Source organism: Pogona vitticeps, chromosome 1 (genome assembly GCF_051106095.1).
Source record: "Pogona vitticeps strain Pit_001003342236 chromosome 1, PviZW2.1, whole genome shotgun sequence".
Taxonomy (NCBI): domain Eukaryota; kingdom Metazoa; phylum Chordata; class Lepidosauria; order Squamata; family Agamidae; genus Pogona; species Pogona vitticeps.
In genome coordinates this window covers 124,245,125-124,264,237 of record NC_135783.1, presented here as the reverse complement: position 1 = coordinate 124,264,237, position 19,113 = coordinate 124,245,125, and the positions used below count along the sequence as shown (strand labels likewise).

The following is a 19,113-nucleotide window of genomic DNA, read 5'->3' as shown; positions in this document are numbered from 1 at the left end:
TTATTTATTTATTTATTTATTTATTTATTTATTTATTTATTTATTTATTTATTTATTTATTTATTTATTTATTTATTGGACTTATATACCGCCCCATAGCGCTACAAGCACTCTCCGGGCGGTTTACAATTTTAATTATACAGGCTACACATTGCCCCCCCAGCAAGCTGGGTACTCATTTTACCGACCTCGGAAGGATGGAAGGCTGAGTCAACCTTGAGCCGGCTACCTGGGATTTGAACTCCAGGTCGTGAGCACAGTTTTAGCTGCAGTACAGCGTTTTAACCACTGCGCCACGAGGCTCAATAATGTAAGCCACCTTAGGTCCTTCTCAAGGAGAAAGGTGGGGTGAAATATTTTAAATAAATAGGAGTACTCAGACCTGATTCTATATTTCCATCCAGGGATGCTCCAGTTCTCAGTGTGGTGTAGTGGACAGAGAGACTCAGGAGGCCAGGGATTGAGTCTCCAATCAGCCTTGGGAACTCACTGGGAGAGCGGAACTGGTAAAACCATCCCTTAAATATCTCACTTACGGTAGCTTGAAAGCCCTATCAGAGTTGTTATAAGTCAGTTGATGGCACAGAAAAATAAAGGAACAGGGATGCTCTGGAACTGTGCAGCTTGCCCAAGAGTTGGTTGGCACCGCAGGGAATCGAACTTTCAACACCTGGCTCTGCAGCCACATACTTAACTCACTGAGCTAACTAACCCATATCTCTGTCTTTTAACCTGTAGCTAGAAAGGCACTAGAGAGGGACGTGGTGGCGCTGTGGGCTAAACCGCAGAAGTCTGTGCTGCAGGGTTAGAAGACCAGCAGTCATAAGATCGAATACACGCGACTGCGTGAGCTTTGTCCCAGCTCCTCGCCAACCTAGCAGTTCGAAAGCATGCAAATGCAAGTAGATAAATAGGGACCACCTCGGTGGGAAGGTAAAACGGCGTTCCCTAGTCACGCTGGCCACGTGACAATGGAAATTGTCTTCGGACAAATGCTGGCTCTATGGCTTGAAAAGTGGGATGAGCGCCACCCCCTAGAGTAGGACATGACTGGACTAAAAATGTCAAGGGGAACCTTTACCTTTACCTAGAAAGGCACTCCACCACTATCAACCACATGTTGCAGTAATTAAAACATATTATGGGCTCACCTATTTCACAAATTGCAATATAAATTTTGAAACGTCTCGTAAACCCAGCATCTTCAATTCCTACCAATGTCCCTAATGCCACCCTTATTGCTAACAACACTGTTCCCATAGTAACAAGGCACTTTAAAAGTGGTTGAAGGGCTGTGAGAAGGTGAAGACAAATAGACAAAAGACAAATTATATTTGTCTGGGCCCAATTGACAGAAGCCAAATAATGGCACACTGTGAGGAACTATAAAGTAGTTTATTGCTCTCACTCCAGACTTGTAACAATAAACTTTTACAGTGCACACACCTCTCAGTTTATTTGGAGGCAGATCTGGTTGGGAAAAGGGAGCAGAGTGGTCTGGAGGGCTTCCAGATCCTCATGTGCTACTTTCATGGGGAAAAAACAGTCACTCTCAGATAGGATGGGATTTGGGCTTCCAGATCCACATATGCTACTTTCATGGGGGAAAAACAGACATTCTCGGATGGGATGGGATTTAATAGAGGGCAGATGCTGAGGTTTTTATCGTTATTAGCTACTACGCTAAGAAAAGAGTCCAAGACTCTGGGCAGTAAGTACCCCACGATGGCTCTTAGAGGGGAACAGAACAGTCCTGAACTCCATGACGGGAGCCTGTGAAGGGCCACCTGCCCAGGTGGTCCCAGAGCCCGAAGGTCAAGTACAGGCCATCGGAAGCCAACCTTGTCCAACTTACAGAAAGAGGTTTGGAGAATGGACTGTGGCTGCCACAGACGCTAGCAAATATCTTGGCATTGCCTTTGTTCATAAAACGAGGGAAATCGGATGACATTTTCTGGCCGGCATGACATTTGGCCCTTGTGGCTGACAAACCGGCTCCCCCCCCCTTCCTGGGGAGAGGCGACTCCTTTTTTTTTCATGCCAGAAAGATTCAAAAGGGCTTATTCCGTTTGTCTGTAGAGGAAAGGGGTGGGGAGAGAAAAGAGAGTTGGGAGCAGTGTGTGTGTGTGTGTGTGTGTGTGAGAGAGAGAGAGAGAGGGGGGGGGGGCAAAAAGTGTGTGTGTGAGAGGGGGGGGCAAAAAGTGGGAAGAGATCACACACACAAAAAAACACACACAGTTAACCTGTCACGTTCAAAAAACAAAAACACCAGTCCACCCCCACCGCCACCCCCACCCAATTCATTCATTTATATCAACAGTTCAAGAACCCGCTCTGTTTTTGCCAGGCAAGTAAAGCAACTGAAGGGATCTGGAGGAAAGCCTTCTTCACAGGGCCTTTCAACTGCGCCACCTACAGGCACTTTAAAGGGAACTGCAAGTACAGTAGAAGGTTTTTTTTAAAAATCCTCCTCCGCTTTCAGGCCATTGATAGGGAAGGGAACCGAATAACCCGCAGGCGACGTTACAGCGAGAGGAGGGGGGGGGGTGACTTCTCCTTTCCCTCGCTGTGCCGTCACAGCTGCAATCCACAAAAGCTCACAGGCAAGGGCATTTTAAATTTAAAGCGGCTATGAGACTTCGGTTCGGTTCGTTTCCTGCTGAAACAGACCCATAAAGGGGGCAATCTTTCTGCAAACCTTCATAGACGAGTGTCTGCCCCATTGCCTGTCAGGCAGCGCTTTGAGAAATTAAAATTCTTTTCCTACCATATCCAGAAATCCCTCCAAGCTGGGGGATGCAAGGAACTTAGGCCAACAAGGGAGAGAGAAAAAGTTTATTGATAAATTAAACTGACAATTTACCTTCCACCCTCACCAAGAAGCATAAATAAGTGTACATAATGTTCAGGAGCGCAGAAGGCCTACGGGGGCTGCTGGAAGAGACAAAGCGTAGGTGCGGGTGCCGAAACAGAGTCACCGTAAAGGGAACAAGTTAAAACACATCTCATTGGGGCAGCGGTCCAGATTGGTGTATTTTCTTTCCTCTTCGGTGTGCCACTCATTGCCTTTGACGGGCAAGGCATTCTGGTAATAGAGATGGGGGGCAGAGTCTGCAGTGAGGTAGGGATCCTGCGGAGAGAGCGGAAGGGTGGAGGGGAGGTGGCCGCCATTATAATTCAGGTGAGGCTTTCCTTCATACAGATCCTCTCCCAAGGGACCCACGTTAGAGATGAATGAATGGTAGCCAACCTTTACTGTGGGCTCCCACCTAGGAGGGAAAGCCTGGACACCCAGATCAACTGAGTTGAGGGAGGCAAGTGTTTCACAGGACAAAGCTGGAAAACATGGCGTCAAGCCGTTGCAGTATTTCTCGGTGGGCAGGTTTCTTCCTAGGTCTGCGTTCTTGTTCCAGATCGGTGGTTCTCTGTTTCCAGAATGCACAGAGACTGAAGGTTCAATTGGGTCTCGGCAATTAATGTATTCAGTGCTTCCCGTCTGTTTACACTTGTCCAAGTATTTGTTGTAGCCCACGTCTGGAGCGTGCTCGATTAAGTAAGAGGCTTTCCCAGAGCTGGAGCTTTTGGCAGCAGGCAAACAATGGATCAGCATCTGGTCTTGAGGGGTTTGAGCTCTGAATTGTCCACTCAAACTCTTGGGTGACATCAGGTCTTCCTGCTTGGAAGCCATGAATGATAAAGTGTCCAGGCTTTGTGTCTCACCTGTCAGGAACTTTAAAAAGAAAAAATAGATCACAATGCATCAAACATTAAATGAGTTCCACTAAAAGGCTTTTTGTTCTTACATCAATGATAAGTGTAAGGAAACTTCAGGGTGTCCAAAACCCAGCTCTTTCAAGGACTGCATCTCCCTTGATGAGCTTGCTCGAGTGTTAGGATCACCAGAAGAGGTCTTTCGCTCCGTCTCACCACCTTCCCAGGTACATCTGATGGGACACGAGGGGGGGCCTTCTCTGTGGCTGCTCCCAGACTCTGGAACTCCCTTCCACAGGAGGTCAAGCTGGCTCCATCTCTCCTGTCTTTCCACAAGCAGGCAAAGCTTTCCCTGAGTGATTAGCTGACTGAATGGGTTTTTAAAAATAGATTGTTGTACCCTACTGCTTTGAATGTGTTTTATTTATTTAACTTTTTAAGGGTTGCTTATGGTTTTTAGTATGTTATGGCTGAACTTGGCTGCAAAAATAAAGGCAATGTTGGTGCAAGTTGAATGGAAAATGGGCACTTGTGGGGGGGGGGGGGGGCGCAGAATTTTCCATATCATATATTGCTTTCTCCTAGTATGATCAAGAAAGAGAATCTTGGAAGGGGTTATACAAAGGAAGTCCTAGGTTTTTGGGTTGTGTGACCAAGGGCAAGGAACCATTTCAGCCTCTATTGCTTCCCAATAATAACCTTGAGGAACCTTCTTCATAGGTTGGAATGGGTGACATTATCACTGCTGTCAAATAAATATATGTACATAGCCCTTCCTCACAAGATCCCCTCAAATTATATACAACAAAATACACAAGTCCTGGTAATTTAACCTGTTCTGTTTCCATGCAAGGTCCATCTGCCATGCTAGTAGGACTTTTGATTTCTAATACAATGAATGGTTACCTCCGTATCTCTGTTCCGCTTAAGTTTTGCAGAAGTTGATGTGTTGGCTTTTTGTATCGACCTTCTTGCTTCTGCCTCTGATTTTGTTTCAGGTCGCGGGTGATCGTGTGCCCCCTTTGACTTTGGAAACAAATGAACAAGCCATAGTTACATTAAAGGCAGCTTCAGACAGAATACCTGCTAGATAAAGGAATGGTAAAGTAAAAAAAAATCTGAGTTTTTTCAAATATTTGCTTGTTGGATTTATATCCTAACCTTTTCCCAAAAATAGAATTCTAAACTACCGAGGCTCACATGGAATAAAAGGTACAGTGAAAACATGAAACAAGAGCAGATATTACAAAATAATTCACTTAAAAGCAACTTAATTTAGAATAATTTAAGCACACAATTTAAAAATACATCACTAAACAAAAACACAAGTTCCACTCAGTAAAAAAGTATGCTTTGCAGGAACCAGCCAGTTGCCAAAAGCTTGTCTTAATTTTTTTTTTTAAAGGTCATTGGCGAGTCAACAGGCATGCAGCCAGCTTAGACACTATGGATGTGGGAGTCTACAGCCTCAAAGTGGATACCCCCAAAAAACCCAAAGTGGCCTTGGGGGTCTCACTGGACATGTGCGTTATGTGCCACTGAGTTGATTCCAACATACGGCCACTCTGGGTAGTGTGGGCGGCATATATATATATATGGTTCCCTGGACAGAACATGTCTTTTTTTTTTTTCCTAGAGTGTATTCCATTGTAGGTAAGAGGTACTGTTACATGAAGATCTCCTGTCTTGTACATCTAGTTTGACCCTTGGCCCCTTCAGGTTTTAGTGGCACGACTGGTATGTATGACTGGCCAACTAATCAAGATAGTTGTCTATCTATTGTACAGCTTAAATGACTCTCCTTCAGTCAATGCGGGGCACATACACACTTTGCATTGACTCTGTCTAGCAACAGACTTGCCATAAAGAAACAAACTCACCTGGAAAAATATAAAGGGTCCTTCATGTCTCCAAAAGTTGGTTACAGGGTACCCACCATGGCCCCGGCAGGGAATGAGCTTCAAAGGTCCATTACAATTAGGACATGATTTCTCTGAAAGGAGTGAACAATTAAATATGAATTGCCTTAAAATGAAGTGCCTTTTCTTGGTTAAAATTGTTCCTTGCTATCGTATTACATTATGTGCAATGCATTAGCATGCCATCAATATTGATGGTGTAATGTTTCATATTAATGTTTTATACAAAGAGGAAGACAGAAAGATTGCATGTGATCACATCACCACCAGTATCAAATCTCCAGTCCTGTTAGGTGTTACACATGCAGAGAGACCTGCAAACACAGTCTTTGTTATATTGATAAAATAATAAAGGCAACCATGATAAAAACAGTACTTCAGTTAACAACAACAACAGTAAGCATATTACAGACAAACATATGCACTGTCTCTCTGGCCTTGCTAATTTCACATGGTTACCTATGTGTGCAAACTCCCAGTACATATGCCAAACATAATAATAAAAAACTGAAAAACATTCTGATAACAATAGCAACATTAACAAAAATAATGATGACAGGAGAAGGGGAATATATATAAAGAATTAATTATTATATTAACCATTAATGGAATCAGATTATTTTGGTATCAAACATCTTATAAACTGTTCTGTCCTATATTTTAAAAGAAATAGTCATAACATTTCCTCAGTATCATGATCCTACAAGGTAAGTAAACCAAATCACCAATGAATCAAATCAGGCCCTATGAAATGCTTTGAAGAGAACAAACAATTAATTACGGACATCCTCTGGTTTCCTTCTTTCGGAAGGTGGGCTGACAGAACATTTCCCTGCCTGCTGCTCAGGTGCACTCCAGACATTCCATGTGGCAGGAAACCCTGCGTGAACATTCAAGTTGAGGCTCAGACTGTTCTTATAGCAGTGCAGGCCCGTCTAATGTCTCTCTTTTCCATGGGGGTGTCCTCCTTTAAGAGGGAACCTTAAGACATCTACATTGCTTATTAGTGGCAAATGCCATTCAGAAGGTAGAAGGTGTAATATAAATCTCTGCATATTTTTTTTATATCACAGATGAACATGAAACATTTCTGCAGTGTTAATGTTCAGTCTGAAGAGCTGGGAGGCACCCTATGGATCATCGAGTTCAGCCCCTATAAAAGAGGCACAATGGGGAATCAAACACCCAGCCTCTGGCTCCACACCCACATACTTAAACCACTGAGCTATCTATCCATTGTATTGAAATGACAAGAACATCGGTGCATTTTTCACATGTCTGCGCTTTAAAGAAATAATGCCAACATTTGTGCAAAATCTGTATATTGCACAGAAAAGTTTGCATTTTTCATAACACGCATAGTTTTGAATGCAAATGCAGGTTTTTACAGACAAAAAACCACAGGTCTTTGAGAATGCTGTTGCTGGTCTGTCCCCTCTCATGTAGAGTGTTTTGACACATTGTGGAGATGGGGAAAAATGCAGGTATTTGTGCATTGCTAGATGGAAGGATGGCGGAGCTGTGTGCTCCCCAAATGTCCAATCCTGTCACAGAAAAGACGCTCATGCAGGAGACTTGCTATTAAATTGTTAGCCTTTCAGTCCTCGAATCCGTTATGAGAGTTATTTCTGTGAGATCCCTTCAAATCGGCTAATTTTGTGTAAAGTGCTTCAAGGTTTGCTTGCAACATTTTCATCAGCTCTGATGTGCCATAGTCTCTGCCCTCTTTTTTGGAGGATACACACTTCCACGATATCCAAAAACTGCTGGATTTGGCCTACAGGACACTGTAATGCTGAAGCTACAGATAAGGTGGGAAGGTTGCAATAAAGTGAAAAATTTGTCAGGTTGGTTTGTGGGGGGTGGGGAGGGATGGGACTGCCCTTAGTGCTGCTGTTGCTGTGGTCATCGTCTCCTTTTTGAGTATGTGGCACAGGGCTGGCACATGACAGTCTCAAGAGTCTTTGCCATTATCAGATGAGGTAGACAGTGGAGGTGGTGCCATAATATGCCTCCTTCTTTCTTTCTTTGAAAGAATAGCCGTTCTTTCAGGAAGGATGCCATGGTACAACACTTTGCTTCCTGTGGCAAGTGGTAGTGAGCATCCCCCAAAGTGAGTAACATTAGGAAGTGTCATTGATCTCCCTAATATTCCCCCTCAATTTACTTTTAAATCTGATGTCCTCTAAAGTTTGGCACCCTGAAGCAAAGCCATGGTTGCTGTGCTCTAGTCACAGCTTTGTGCAGTAAACAATCTCCACCTTTTCATAAACGAGATACTTACTTTGCTGCTTTTGCCTGGCCTTATCACATATGGCTGGCCTGAGATACATCTTCCCCCCGTCAGGGGTCAAGCAGTCGTTACTACAGACCACGACGCCAAGGCAAGACTTCTTTAAGATGCGAGAATTGTGATTGTTGGTGTTCCTCATTGCCCAGCTACTCAGGTGCCTCTGCGCATTTTTGTCCTCAGCGTTATAGATGCACTTTACATAGGAATCCGGCCATTCTTGAAACCAGTCGGTTTGTTTCACATCCTGTTAGGAAGCCAAAGAATGTTAAGTTTCAGACCATGGAATCAGAGCGCCGGTGCTTTCCCTCTCTTGCAAATGCCAAAGTCTGTAGGTCAGGTCAACAGGCTGGACTCAGATGACTTGAACGACTCAGACAGCTAAGCTCATTCAGACATTATACAACCCAGCACTGTCAACATAGAGAGAATTCCTGCCCTCCCCACCCAATTTTCATTCTTCAGATAAGCAATAGAGGGTCTAAAGATGAAAAAAATCTTGGAAAATATGGATTCTTGCTTGTGTGGAGAGCCTACTGGGTCATCCCCATGTTCTGCAATGAAAGCATGAAAAAGTTACGAGAGAAAAGATTGGGGATGGACCATCCATTCTAAGTGTGTTGGGAGCATTGGATTCTATAATGCCTGATATACAAATACAGGAAAAGAGATACTTTATCTATGTGTGAAGATGGAAACAGAGCTTGGGAGACCCCGATCCATGGCCAGGGGTCCTCAACCCTTAGTCCGTGGCCCGCTACCAGTCCGTGGCTATGGCAGGACTGGGCCACAGAGACAGATCTCCCGCCCCCCTGCAATCACACCACCTGCATGCACAGCCTGCCACCCACCCACACGGGTGCCCCATTGACCCACGAGCGCACCCCTCTGTGAGTACCACCCACCCTTCCGTGCATGCGCATGTGTGCCACGCCCATCTGCTAGCACGACCCACCCACGAGCGCAGGAGGCTGCCCCCCCACATGCACGGACCCCACCCCCCAACTGGTCCATGGTTGGGATCCACTGTTCTAAAGAAGTCTCATGGTGCAGTGGTTAAATTGGAGTATTGCAGCCAAAACTCTGCTCACAACCTGGTTCAATCCCAGCTACCCAGTTGGAAGTTCACTCTGCCTTTCATTCTTCTCAGGTTGGTAAACTGAATACCCAGCTTGCTGCAGGGGTGCATATGAATAACTGAATTGCAAACCACCCAGAGACTGTTTTAAGTGTACTTGCTATAGCATTTGAAAAGTACCGTAATTCTTTGCCAGGAACCAATCAACCAACCAAAACAGAAACCCCTCACAGTTAATTGCTGTGTTGCTCATCATTTTTGTTCCTTTATCGAATCATAGAAAAGTGAAGTTGGAAGGGGCCTACAAGGCCATCAAGTCTAACCCTCTGCTCAATGCAGGAATACAATCAAAGCTTATCTGCCAGGTGATTAAGTTTTTCTTGAATGCCTCCAATGTTGGAGCACTCACCAATTCCCGAGGTAACTGGTTTCACTGTCTTATATTTAAGACCTTGGGATTAAGTGACATAAAACATGTACATTCCAGTCAAAATCCCTCTAAAATGCCCTCTCAAGGGTAACGTTTAAAAGCATCTTGAAAACTCTAATTCTAGAACCCATAACTATATTTCTTTTATATTATTTTTGAACAATAACTTCCTTGTGTCTTCAATACAAAAAAACTCTTGTTGTTGTTTAGTCGTTTAGTCGTGTCCGACTCCTCGTGACTCCATGGACCAGAGCATGCCAGGCCCTCCTGTCTTCAATACAAAAAAACCCTACTTTATAACAATACTACTTAGTTCATAAAATCATACGTAGTCATGGAGTTGGAAAGGTCCTATAAGACCATCAAGCCCAACCCTCTACTCAATTGCAGGAATCTAAATCTTTACATACAAGCTCTGGTTGGGAGGAACACATGAACACATGCATGCAGACATAAACACTTGTGTTTGGGGGCTGGGATTCCTATAGCTTTCCACCGGACATGTACAGCTTTCACTTTCAAGATTGGCTCTAAGCCATATCATGTGTAGAGTAAATATCTGAAGTTTGTCACAATTAAATTCTCACTGAAGAGAGGAAGTGTGGATTCAAGCCATAATGTTGTGTTTTACTTTAATATCATGAAGTGGAGGCATGAAAAAATATTTTTCTTCCAGCTAGCTGGTTTGCTTGTAGTTTCTTCAGATATAATGGTGTAAACAATGGTTTGCTGATCTCAAACCTGAGAGGTCTGATCAAGTTGTCTGGTTTATTTTATATCTCTGTGAAGATCTTGCAGGACCAGGCAGATACCATCAGAAACTTCAGGACTGGTGGGACAGATGGAAGCAAGCCCTATGGTATCTATTGCTTGAACAAAGTGGTACAAAATAACCCAGCTAAATATCAAGTCAGCAACAGTGATGGTTGTTTGGTTCTGCACGCTTTGTAAACTGTTTATATCATTCAAGACATCCCAGTACTGTACTATTGGTACAAATCTGTAGCTTCACTGTGAATGTGTTTGTATCAAGCACATTCCAGAAATGAGAGATCGTATGCTCCTGTTCAAAGAGGTCACCGAGCAGTGGCGGTGGGTGTCCATTTTGTTGGTGGGGTAGTAGGCACCATGGAGATGGTTTCAGCCAGGGGTGACAGTCAACACTAGGAGCAGGAGTGAGTATCCATACATATACACATAGATGTTATCCATATCTGCCTGGCACTCCCAGGTATTAACATGCAGAACAAGTATTCCTACAGTGGGAAGGGGACACAGGCAAGGGGGCTGTTCTTCTGTCTTTGGTAAGACAGCAGGCAAGAGTGGGTTAGCTGGCCGTGGCCTGGGCCTGAGGTGGCGCAGTGCCTCACTTGCCCTAAGGATGGGTCTCTACTACTTTCAGGGGATGTTTTTGAAAATTCTGGCTATGTTTTTTCTTTCTTTCAAACACTCCTAAGAAGCACATTTGCTGTCCGGTATGATTCTATTCATTTCCTTAATCTTAATAAGCAGCTTCAAGGCCCTGCTTGCCCTTTTTATGGCTGTCTTTCAGCTAGACTTAGACTACACAAGCTGTCCAAGTGGAGGGTGATTCACTGGCAATCGTTCAAACCCACCACACGGAGAACTATCCTTTTTAATTAACGTAGGGCTCCTGGGCAGCCTGCGCTGTGTTTGGTTTGGTTCATGATGATCCAGCCAGACAACTGACACATCTTGCTACCCTTCTAGTAGGTAGTGGGCAGACACATCCCCTGGCTCGGCCTTCCATGGCATCCAGTCTGCGGGGTGATGGACTAGATGAACTAAAATAACGAGAAGATTAATACATTTCTTATAACACTGTAATAGGGTTGTTGTTGTTTTTAATGACTATCTAACCACAATCTTGCAGTGTGAAAAATTGTGGTTTCCACGTACTAAAACCAACAAACCATGTCGACTCATTAGTAGTTTTTGCACAGATTCCACTAACAGAGTACTGCTCAAAAATTACGTCTTTCGAGAGAACTATCATTACATAAACACAAATGGATCCATTATCATGAAAGTCTGTTTGTTGCTCTTTGACCAGCACTGTAGATAGACAAGGCCCGATCTTGCCAAATTTAGTAATCTTAAAAACCACCCATTGCAATATTAAATAACACAATGTTTTCATAGTTGATACCACGGAGCTTGTGATGTTACAGATTACATTAGAAGAGGGAATTCTGAAAGTGTTGAAAATATCTGATGGTTACAGGAAAACGTTTCCACATATCCTGTAGCTTCCAGATCAGCTTTCTTTGCTTTGCATTTGGTCAGCACAGGTTTTATTTTCCAGTCCAATGTCTCAGGCAAGAATGTCTGCTTGAATCATGTCTCTAGAATACAAAGGGACTTCACCTTCTAATGACAGGCGATCTATAGTTTGGCTCTGAGCAGTGCTTGGCTTTAGGTTGTATTCAGTGCTTGATGATTGCCTGTCCAACAGTGGAACCCAGCAAAAAAGGGAATGATCTCCCCTTCCTACTCCAGTCCTTCTCCACTCCAAACAAAACAAAACAAAACAAAAAATGTTCTAAAGGGCTGGGAAATCCTCTGGAACCCATTGTTGGGCAGCTCCTGGAACTTTAGGGTACAGGAGGAAGGACCAAACTTTGGTGACGTGTGCCAGCACCATGTTGAATTTTTATGTTTGACTAAATACCCAGGCCTTTGCACTGGCCTGCAGTATGAGGAAACCCTCTTCTTCTTGAATAAAACATTGTTTTTTTTTCAAATGCCTGACAAATTTCTTATTCTAGATTATTGTCTTAACACAGGGCAGAATCTTATTGGGACTTTACTCCTCATTAAGTGAAATCACATATGTTATGTTAGCAAATGGCAGCTAATTAACAAGGTATCAATCATGTGTTGTTTGCACATCAGTCCCATGACCAGGTAGGTGGTCGAACGCATGACAAACCCCTTCTTCTTATCAGCAATTTGTTACCATGACTTGTGCAACTTCACTTACTCCAGAATTAAATCCAAGTAGGATCCTCACCAATGACCGTCAACGTACAACATAATATGACCTAAAAACTAATGCAGATGTGCAGAAAATGCAGCATTGGGGCCAGGTAGAGGCCCCAGAACCAGCAGGAGTCACGTCAGAGCTGCCCCTGCAGCTTGATTGGCCAGTTGGACTGCAGAGAGAAGAGTGTGCTCTCCTGGGCTTCTGAAGTAATGTTGGGGTAGGTGGGAGGACTGAAAATTTCTGTCAGGTCCCAACATTTGCATTCTCCAAATCGCTGCTATGATGGGAATGTGTGTGCATGCTTGTGTGCATGGATATGCTCCTGGCACATCAGCCAAACTGGACACAGCCCTCGGGGCTGAGCAGTTTGTGTACCCTGGGTGTAATAGAAGCATTGTTAAAGTTTTAAAATATTCATTTATGAGTTGCTGTGGGTGCAATCAAACACACTTCAATATGACTTACACAATCTACAGCAGTTCCTGGTGGAATGCAGTCAAAGAAAGAAAAGAAAAGAAAAGGAAAGGAAAGGAAAGGAAAGGAAAGGAAAGGAAAGAAAGAAAGAAAGAAAGAAAGAAAGAAAGAAAGAAAGAAAGAAAGAAAGAAAGACAGAAAGACAGAAAGACAGAAAGACAGAAAGACAGAAAGAAAGAAGCTGTGTTGATAAATCAGTCTTCAAAGGAATGAGATAGTCTACCAAGCCCATTCTGTGCCACCCTAATGAAAGATATCCAATAGTCCGGTTTCTGAATCCCATTTTACAAAGCTCTAACATGGCACCACTGACAATCTAGGCATACAGGCCAATGTCCTGTCACTAGTTCCAATTAGAGTAGACTTATTTACTGTACTCAGTTGGCTTTACATAATTACCCTTGTTACTTAGCAATTGATTTAGTGGGTCTGCTCTTAGCTTGGACTAGCAACAGGACTTTAGTTCCTATTCACATCCTCGATATTGAAGGCATTTTCAGATGAGGTTTTTTTTCCCCCCTGCTAGGAGATAGACTGGACCATGCAGCTATTCCATTATTTCTCCTTGTTTTCTGGATAAAGAAAAGAGGTATAAGAAACAGCGGGAAAAGGAAGATTATCAGAGGAGAATAGCACCATCTAAAACATCTGTAAAACACGTTGAATGAGGCAGAGTGATGCTGTATTAGAAACCATCTCTAAAATCTTCTGGAAATTCCCAGTGAATTTCAACAGCTGTCAGTTGCAAACCCAAATCACATCTCTGCATGATGTTGATGTTGTCAATGAGCTGCATCTAGACTTCCTCGTACTTAGAGTAGACCCACTGGAATGAGTGGGACGATTTGTTTACTGTTTGTGAGTCATGAATAACCGTGGAATTCTAACCATGTCTGCCCAGGAGTCAGTCCCGCTGAGCTGAACAGGGCTTATTCTGAGGTAAGTCAGTATAAAATTGCAGCCTTGACAGGACTTCAATCCACTCCTGTTCCAACTCCTTCTGTTGTCTCCTTGGGGCCAAGATCTGCCTTCTTTGCCATACATGACTCTGTAGCAGGGACAGGAATCTAGTGATGCTGCAGATGCTGGTAGCTTCCAACTCCCCACAAACATGGCCAATGCCCAGGGATTATGGCATTTGTTATCAGGAGCCAAAAGCTCCTGATAACATTTACAACATGCTAATATAAGCTGATAGTGTTACAAAAATAAATCAATAAATGTAGAAATAATATAAACACATAATTTTAAGAACACATGATTGTTTTGGAAGTCACCTTAGAAGAGTTGCCATTTCTGAAACGATCTTGCAGTACACCTACCTTGGGGAGTTTGATGTCATTAATATCCCAGCTGATGCTTTCCCTATGTTGTGAAGCCAAGCCTTCCTGTCCTGCACTCCCATCCTCTGCAGCTCTCCGCATTGTAGCCTTCACACTTCCCCTGGACTTTACAAGAGCTGTCTCCCTTGACAGCTTTTGAAGTTGTGTGGCAGGCACTGCTTGCAAGCCATCTGAAACCAGGAAGCAGCTTCCTGAAGCTAAATGATAGGCTGCTCATTAAAGATAAAAATCTGTATTCTTTTGCTAGAAAAACTTGTTCCATTAAAAGTTTTGCAAGCAGCAAAGATAATGGAAAGTATAGCTTCAAGACAAGTGTGTGGTCTTATATAGAGGACTTTACTACATATGAAGCAAAGGGCCCAAAATATAGGTTCTTTTCTTTGTTGTAGAATTTATGGAACCAAAATCACACCGGTTTATACTAGTTAAACTAGTTATCCATTTTGTGGACTGTAAGACACATTAGCAAGTTGTTCATCTGCTCATTTAGAGATGTGCATCAAGAGTTAAAACAATAGTAAATGCTATTATTTGCTCCTTTCCACCCGCCCCCGGGTAGAATGCTTAACATGCTGGTTTCATGGCTTCTAGCAATCATTGGAGTCCAAACTAATGATGTAAGTTAGTCCATTCAGTTATGTCAGAGCTAAAACAGACCAGACGCAGGAGACCTGTCATCAGATCTCTGGCCACTTCTGTTTTTAGTTTAAATAATCTTTAGAGCAGAATTGGACCAGTGCAGTCAAACTGCAAGAAGAGAATTGTTTTCTCTGTGCAGTTTCTGTGATCCAAATTCATACTGGTGTGTTTTCCTAAGAACTGCAAAAATAAGAGTTTGGGGAGTGTGATTTAGACTAAGCCAAAGAGCATGAGGCAGAAGGGTAACCCTGCTCCTGCAGCAGTGTTGTGCTGATCCAAATTTCGCAGCCGCTAGAGATACTATACTTGCCAACATCTGCATTACGGTGTTGGTCATTGGCTTGGATATGTAGTTGCAGATGCTCCCATGATGGACAAATTTATTTGTCTAGAAAGAGGGGTGGGTCAAAAGTAGTTAAAGATCTGCAGGTAGCTGCCCAGATGACCTTCGGCTGATCAGCAACAGTGAGAGTAATATGCCTTATTTCTTTCCCGAAAGCTTCAAATCCAGCAAGTCTAATCTGCACTGTGCAAAAGAGACCACAGCGTTGGGCACCATGCATGTTGAAATGGCAGCAATCAATGGGGGAGTATTTTTGCTCTGCCATAGACACTCACACTTTCAAAGAGGTTTTTCAAAGTCATTGCAGTGCAATGTTTAAACAAACAAACAAACAAATATGGCATTTGCCACCTGATAGACTTGCTAAAATGGTTTTTAATCAGTCAAGTAAATGCTGGAAATGTCATAAAAAACTGGAACTTACTCTCACCTTTGGTGGTCATCTGATAAAAAAAGTTTTGGATAAAAATACATATATGGCTTATTAAAATTACTGAAAAAACATGTAGATTTTAAGACAGAATTCCTTATATTAGGTATAATACCAGAAAATGTTGATAAACAAAATGTATATTTAATACTGCATACTGTATTTTAACATCCACGAGGTTTATATTTGCACAGTACTGAAAGAATGAAGAAACACCTCTGGATGAAGAAATAATTAAAAAGATACTGGACAGACTGACATTAAAAATTAAAGCGAAGGAAGATTCAGAATACTATCAAACTTGGAATCTGTTTATCAATGGCTAGAAGCACGTTGCATAGATTAAGGACTTAATATGTATTGTAGTTGTATTAACAAATAGCTATAAGCGGAACCCAAGGGACACAATGTTAAACAAGGACGGACAGACTTTATTATTATTATTATTATTATTATTATTATTATTATTATTATTATTATTATTATTATTATTATTATTATTATTATTATTATTATTATTGTTGTTGTTGTTGTTGTTGTTGTTGTTGTTGTTGTTGTTGTTGGTATTGTTGTTATTGTTGTTATTGTTGTTATTGTTATTGTTATTATTGTTATTATTATTGTTATTATTGTTATTATTATTATTATTATTATTATTATTATTATTATTATTATTATTATGAAGAAGAAGAAGAAGAAGAAGAAGAAGAAGAAGAAGAAGAAGAAGAAGAAGAAGAAGAAGAAGAAGAAGAAGAAATTAAAAACATTGCACTGCTAAACTAATGATGGACTGTTTGATGGAGAAATATTATTAAGTGCTGTATGAAATTCAAGGGAAAACAGTATTAGATGCTTGGAATATACACGATTCAATGATATTTTATAGCTTTATGCATAATGGGAGCATGAGAACATGAGAAGCTGAGAGCAATGCCCTCAAGGGGCCAGGCTCCATCATAAGCCTAGACTTCTAGCAAGGTCACTCATGGCAGGATTGTCACAACTGAGAGACCACACAAAGACACGCCTGCCCTCTTGAGCGAATCACGGTTCCATCATCAGAAGAGGATTGTCAGCTCCAGTCATGATGGGAGAGGGGGAGAGAAATTAGGGAAAGGCAGTGACTGGAGGGTGACAAAGGCAGAGGATCTTTCAGAGACAATAGTAATGACACAAACTAAATCTTCCTTAACTTTGCAGAGGAAAGCAATGTTAAGCCGCTTCTAAATATTTATTTCTGAATACTCTGCTGTAATCCAAAAGGCTCTTGGCTATTACTGTCATTACTTGCTGTGGAAAGTGCACAATGATCAGTGGTTTAACATTTTTTAAGTAAAGAGCTAGTCTGGAACACTGACTTGAATCTGGGAAGAGGAAATATTTCCATTATGCCAGCAGGTCGTGAGCACCTTCGCTGCTGCGACAGCCTGCTATGCATAGACAAGCCAAACCCAGGCTTTACGTTAAATGCATTCATTGCCCAATAGATGGCAGCAAATATATCCTTCTCCGTGGTTGCTGGCACACCTACTACTGAGTCACTTCTGTGACTCTCACGGGGTTGTCAAGATGTCTGAGATGCTTAGGAGAGCTTGACCATTGCCACCCTCCGATGAATTTCCAAGGCCACCGGCAAGCCAATTTGCTTGATTCCCAGCCTATTTTATGCTTCTGCTTGGAGTGGGAGATCACATGGAGGCTGTGGATTGTTTTGGTGCCAGTGTCCACACTGGCCCCTCAGTCTGATGTGGTTTGATTTGCACAACAGCCCGCAGCCCTATTGATCCTGCCCTCTGCTGATCCCTGGCTCTCCTTCTATGGTTCATTGAGAAGCCAGTGGGCTGTTTAAAATGTTGCACGGTGTTAGGGAAAAGGGAAAATGTCCAACGTTCTCCACAACATACAAACACATCCACACATATGGCAGAAACATAGTAGCCTGCTCTAATTCATTGGAGTTGTTTCTGTTTCATACAAATTTTATTTCTTTTTTTTTTGTCTCTGCAGAGGTTATCTATGATAAACCAGTGTATCAAAACAGCAATAAGGTGATCTATATCAGTCTTGCATTGTGACAACTAGCGAGAAAGATCATGGGTGTTGGTGTTCCTTCTGTCCAAAACATCATGCATAGCTTAGTATGTCACTAGAAAACCACCCACAGTTAAGCACCCACATCCTTCTGGAGAACTGAACAATGGATAAAACTTGTGTGTGTGTGTCTGTGTGTGTGGGGGTCCATTTGAATTGTTCTGAGAAGCAATTGAGAAAAGTAAAAGACTCCATGTCAAGGGCAAAAAGGGCTGATCTGATCGGAACCGGCCTTTGCATCATGCGATCCATCAAGAGAAGTGCGAACTCATCTGTTTTGCACCTGCAGCAAATCCTGCAGGATTTATCCCTGTAGTCGCAGCTGTAGTCACTCTGCCCGTTCCTTTTCCTTTGCAGTTCTTCATTGTGCATCCTCAATGAAATGGCACAAGGGAACTTTCTCAAGAAGTAAGTGTTTGTACTAGACCGTTCACTCCTTTTAACCAGCAACAAAGTGGTTTTGGAATATATTTGGTCAATTGGTACTTAGGTGTGAACTGCTGCACATCCTCCTCCTGACTGAAGCAATTCGTTCTTCTTTGCCCAGGGTTGCACTTTCACTCACTGTCTCTCTCATTCACTGTTTCAGGGTTAAATATAGGTTTCAGAGAAACCCTCATTCAAAGAGGGAATTTCTTAACAGCTGAAGACATTGGATTATCCCAAACCCCGAGCTTCTCTCATCATTAGAGCTATTATTTCCACTCTATTGGTGGACTCTCTGGAATGTATTGCTTGGATCTCAGTGAAAGGGGGAACATAGTGTGTGATTGATTGTGCGTATAACTAAATGTCATTAATATTGGCTCTTACAATCTTCCTTGTACTTACCTAAGGACGTAAAAAAATGCTGCTAGATCAGTCCAACTGTCTATTTAATCCAGCAACCTGGAGAGAGAGAGAGAGAGAGAGAGAGAAAGGAAGGAAGGAAGGAAGGAAGGAAGGAAGGAAGGAAGGAAGGAAGGAAGGAAGGAAGGAAGGAAGGAAGGAAGGAAGGAAGGAAGGAAGGAGGGAAGGAAGGAAAAAGGAAGGAAGGAAGGAAATATTTTAATTATACTATTTCCCCCTCAGATATCCTCCCTGTGGTTCATGTTGCATGAAATACACTAGCTTGCTTCACTTAGAAGCTGGTCCATTGCGGAAAATGTTTTACATCCAACAGAGAAAGAAAATGGTGTTCATATTTTATTTACAATCACAGATTCTCAACAATAAAATTAATAAATTCAGAAAAGTAAGGTGCTGGGAGCCCTTATATTAACTGATGATTACTTATTTTGCTAAGCCTTTCGATTAATAGTATCTCCAAATTGTCTTCAATGTGATTGCCTGTGAGGGACCTGTAGACACTGGAGAGG

General features: G+C 42.4%; 1 protein-coding gene across 1 annotated transcript; it reads right to left on the bottom strand.

The window, feature by feature from the left end:
- Positions 1 to 3,555: 3,555 nt before the first annotated feature.
- Positions 3,556 to 15,417, bottom strand: GCM1 (glial cells missing transcription factor 1). The gene is made up of 4 exons (XM_078386515.1): positions 14,232 to 15,417; positions 7,915 to 8,167; positions 5,592 to 5,704; positions 3,556 to 4,737 (listed from the first exon to the last, which is right to left on the bottom strand). The coding sequence occupies exons 1-4, from the start codon at positions 14,331 to 14,333 to the stop codon at positions 4,579 to 4,581; spliced, it is 627 nt and encodes a 208-aa protein (XP_078242641.1). The 5' UTR covers positions 14,334 to 15,417; the 3' UTR covers positions 3,556 to 4,578.
- Positions 15,418 to 19,113: the final 3,696 nt, after the last annotated feature.

Coding starts and splice junctions, on each gene's coding strand:
- GCM1 (XM_078386515.1), bottom strand. CDS start 14,333: ATGCGGAGAGCTGCAGAGGATGGGAGTGCAGGACAGGAAGGCTTGGCT. Junction 8,168..14,231: donor ATGACATCAAACTCCCCAAG/GTAGGTGTACTG, acceptor GCTTCCTAACAG/GATGTGAAACAAACCGACTG. Junction 5,705..7,914: donor GGCCAGGCAAAAGCAGCAAA/GTAAGTATCTCG, acceptor CACTCCTTTCAG/AGAAATCATGTCCTAATTGT.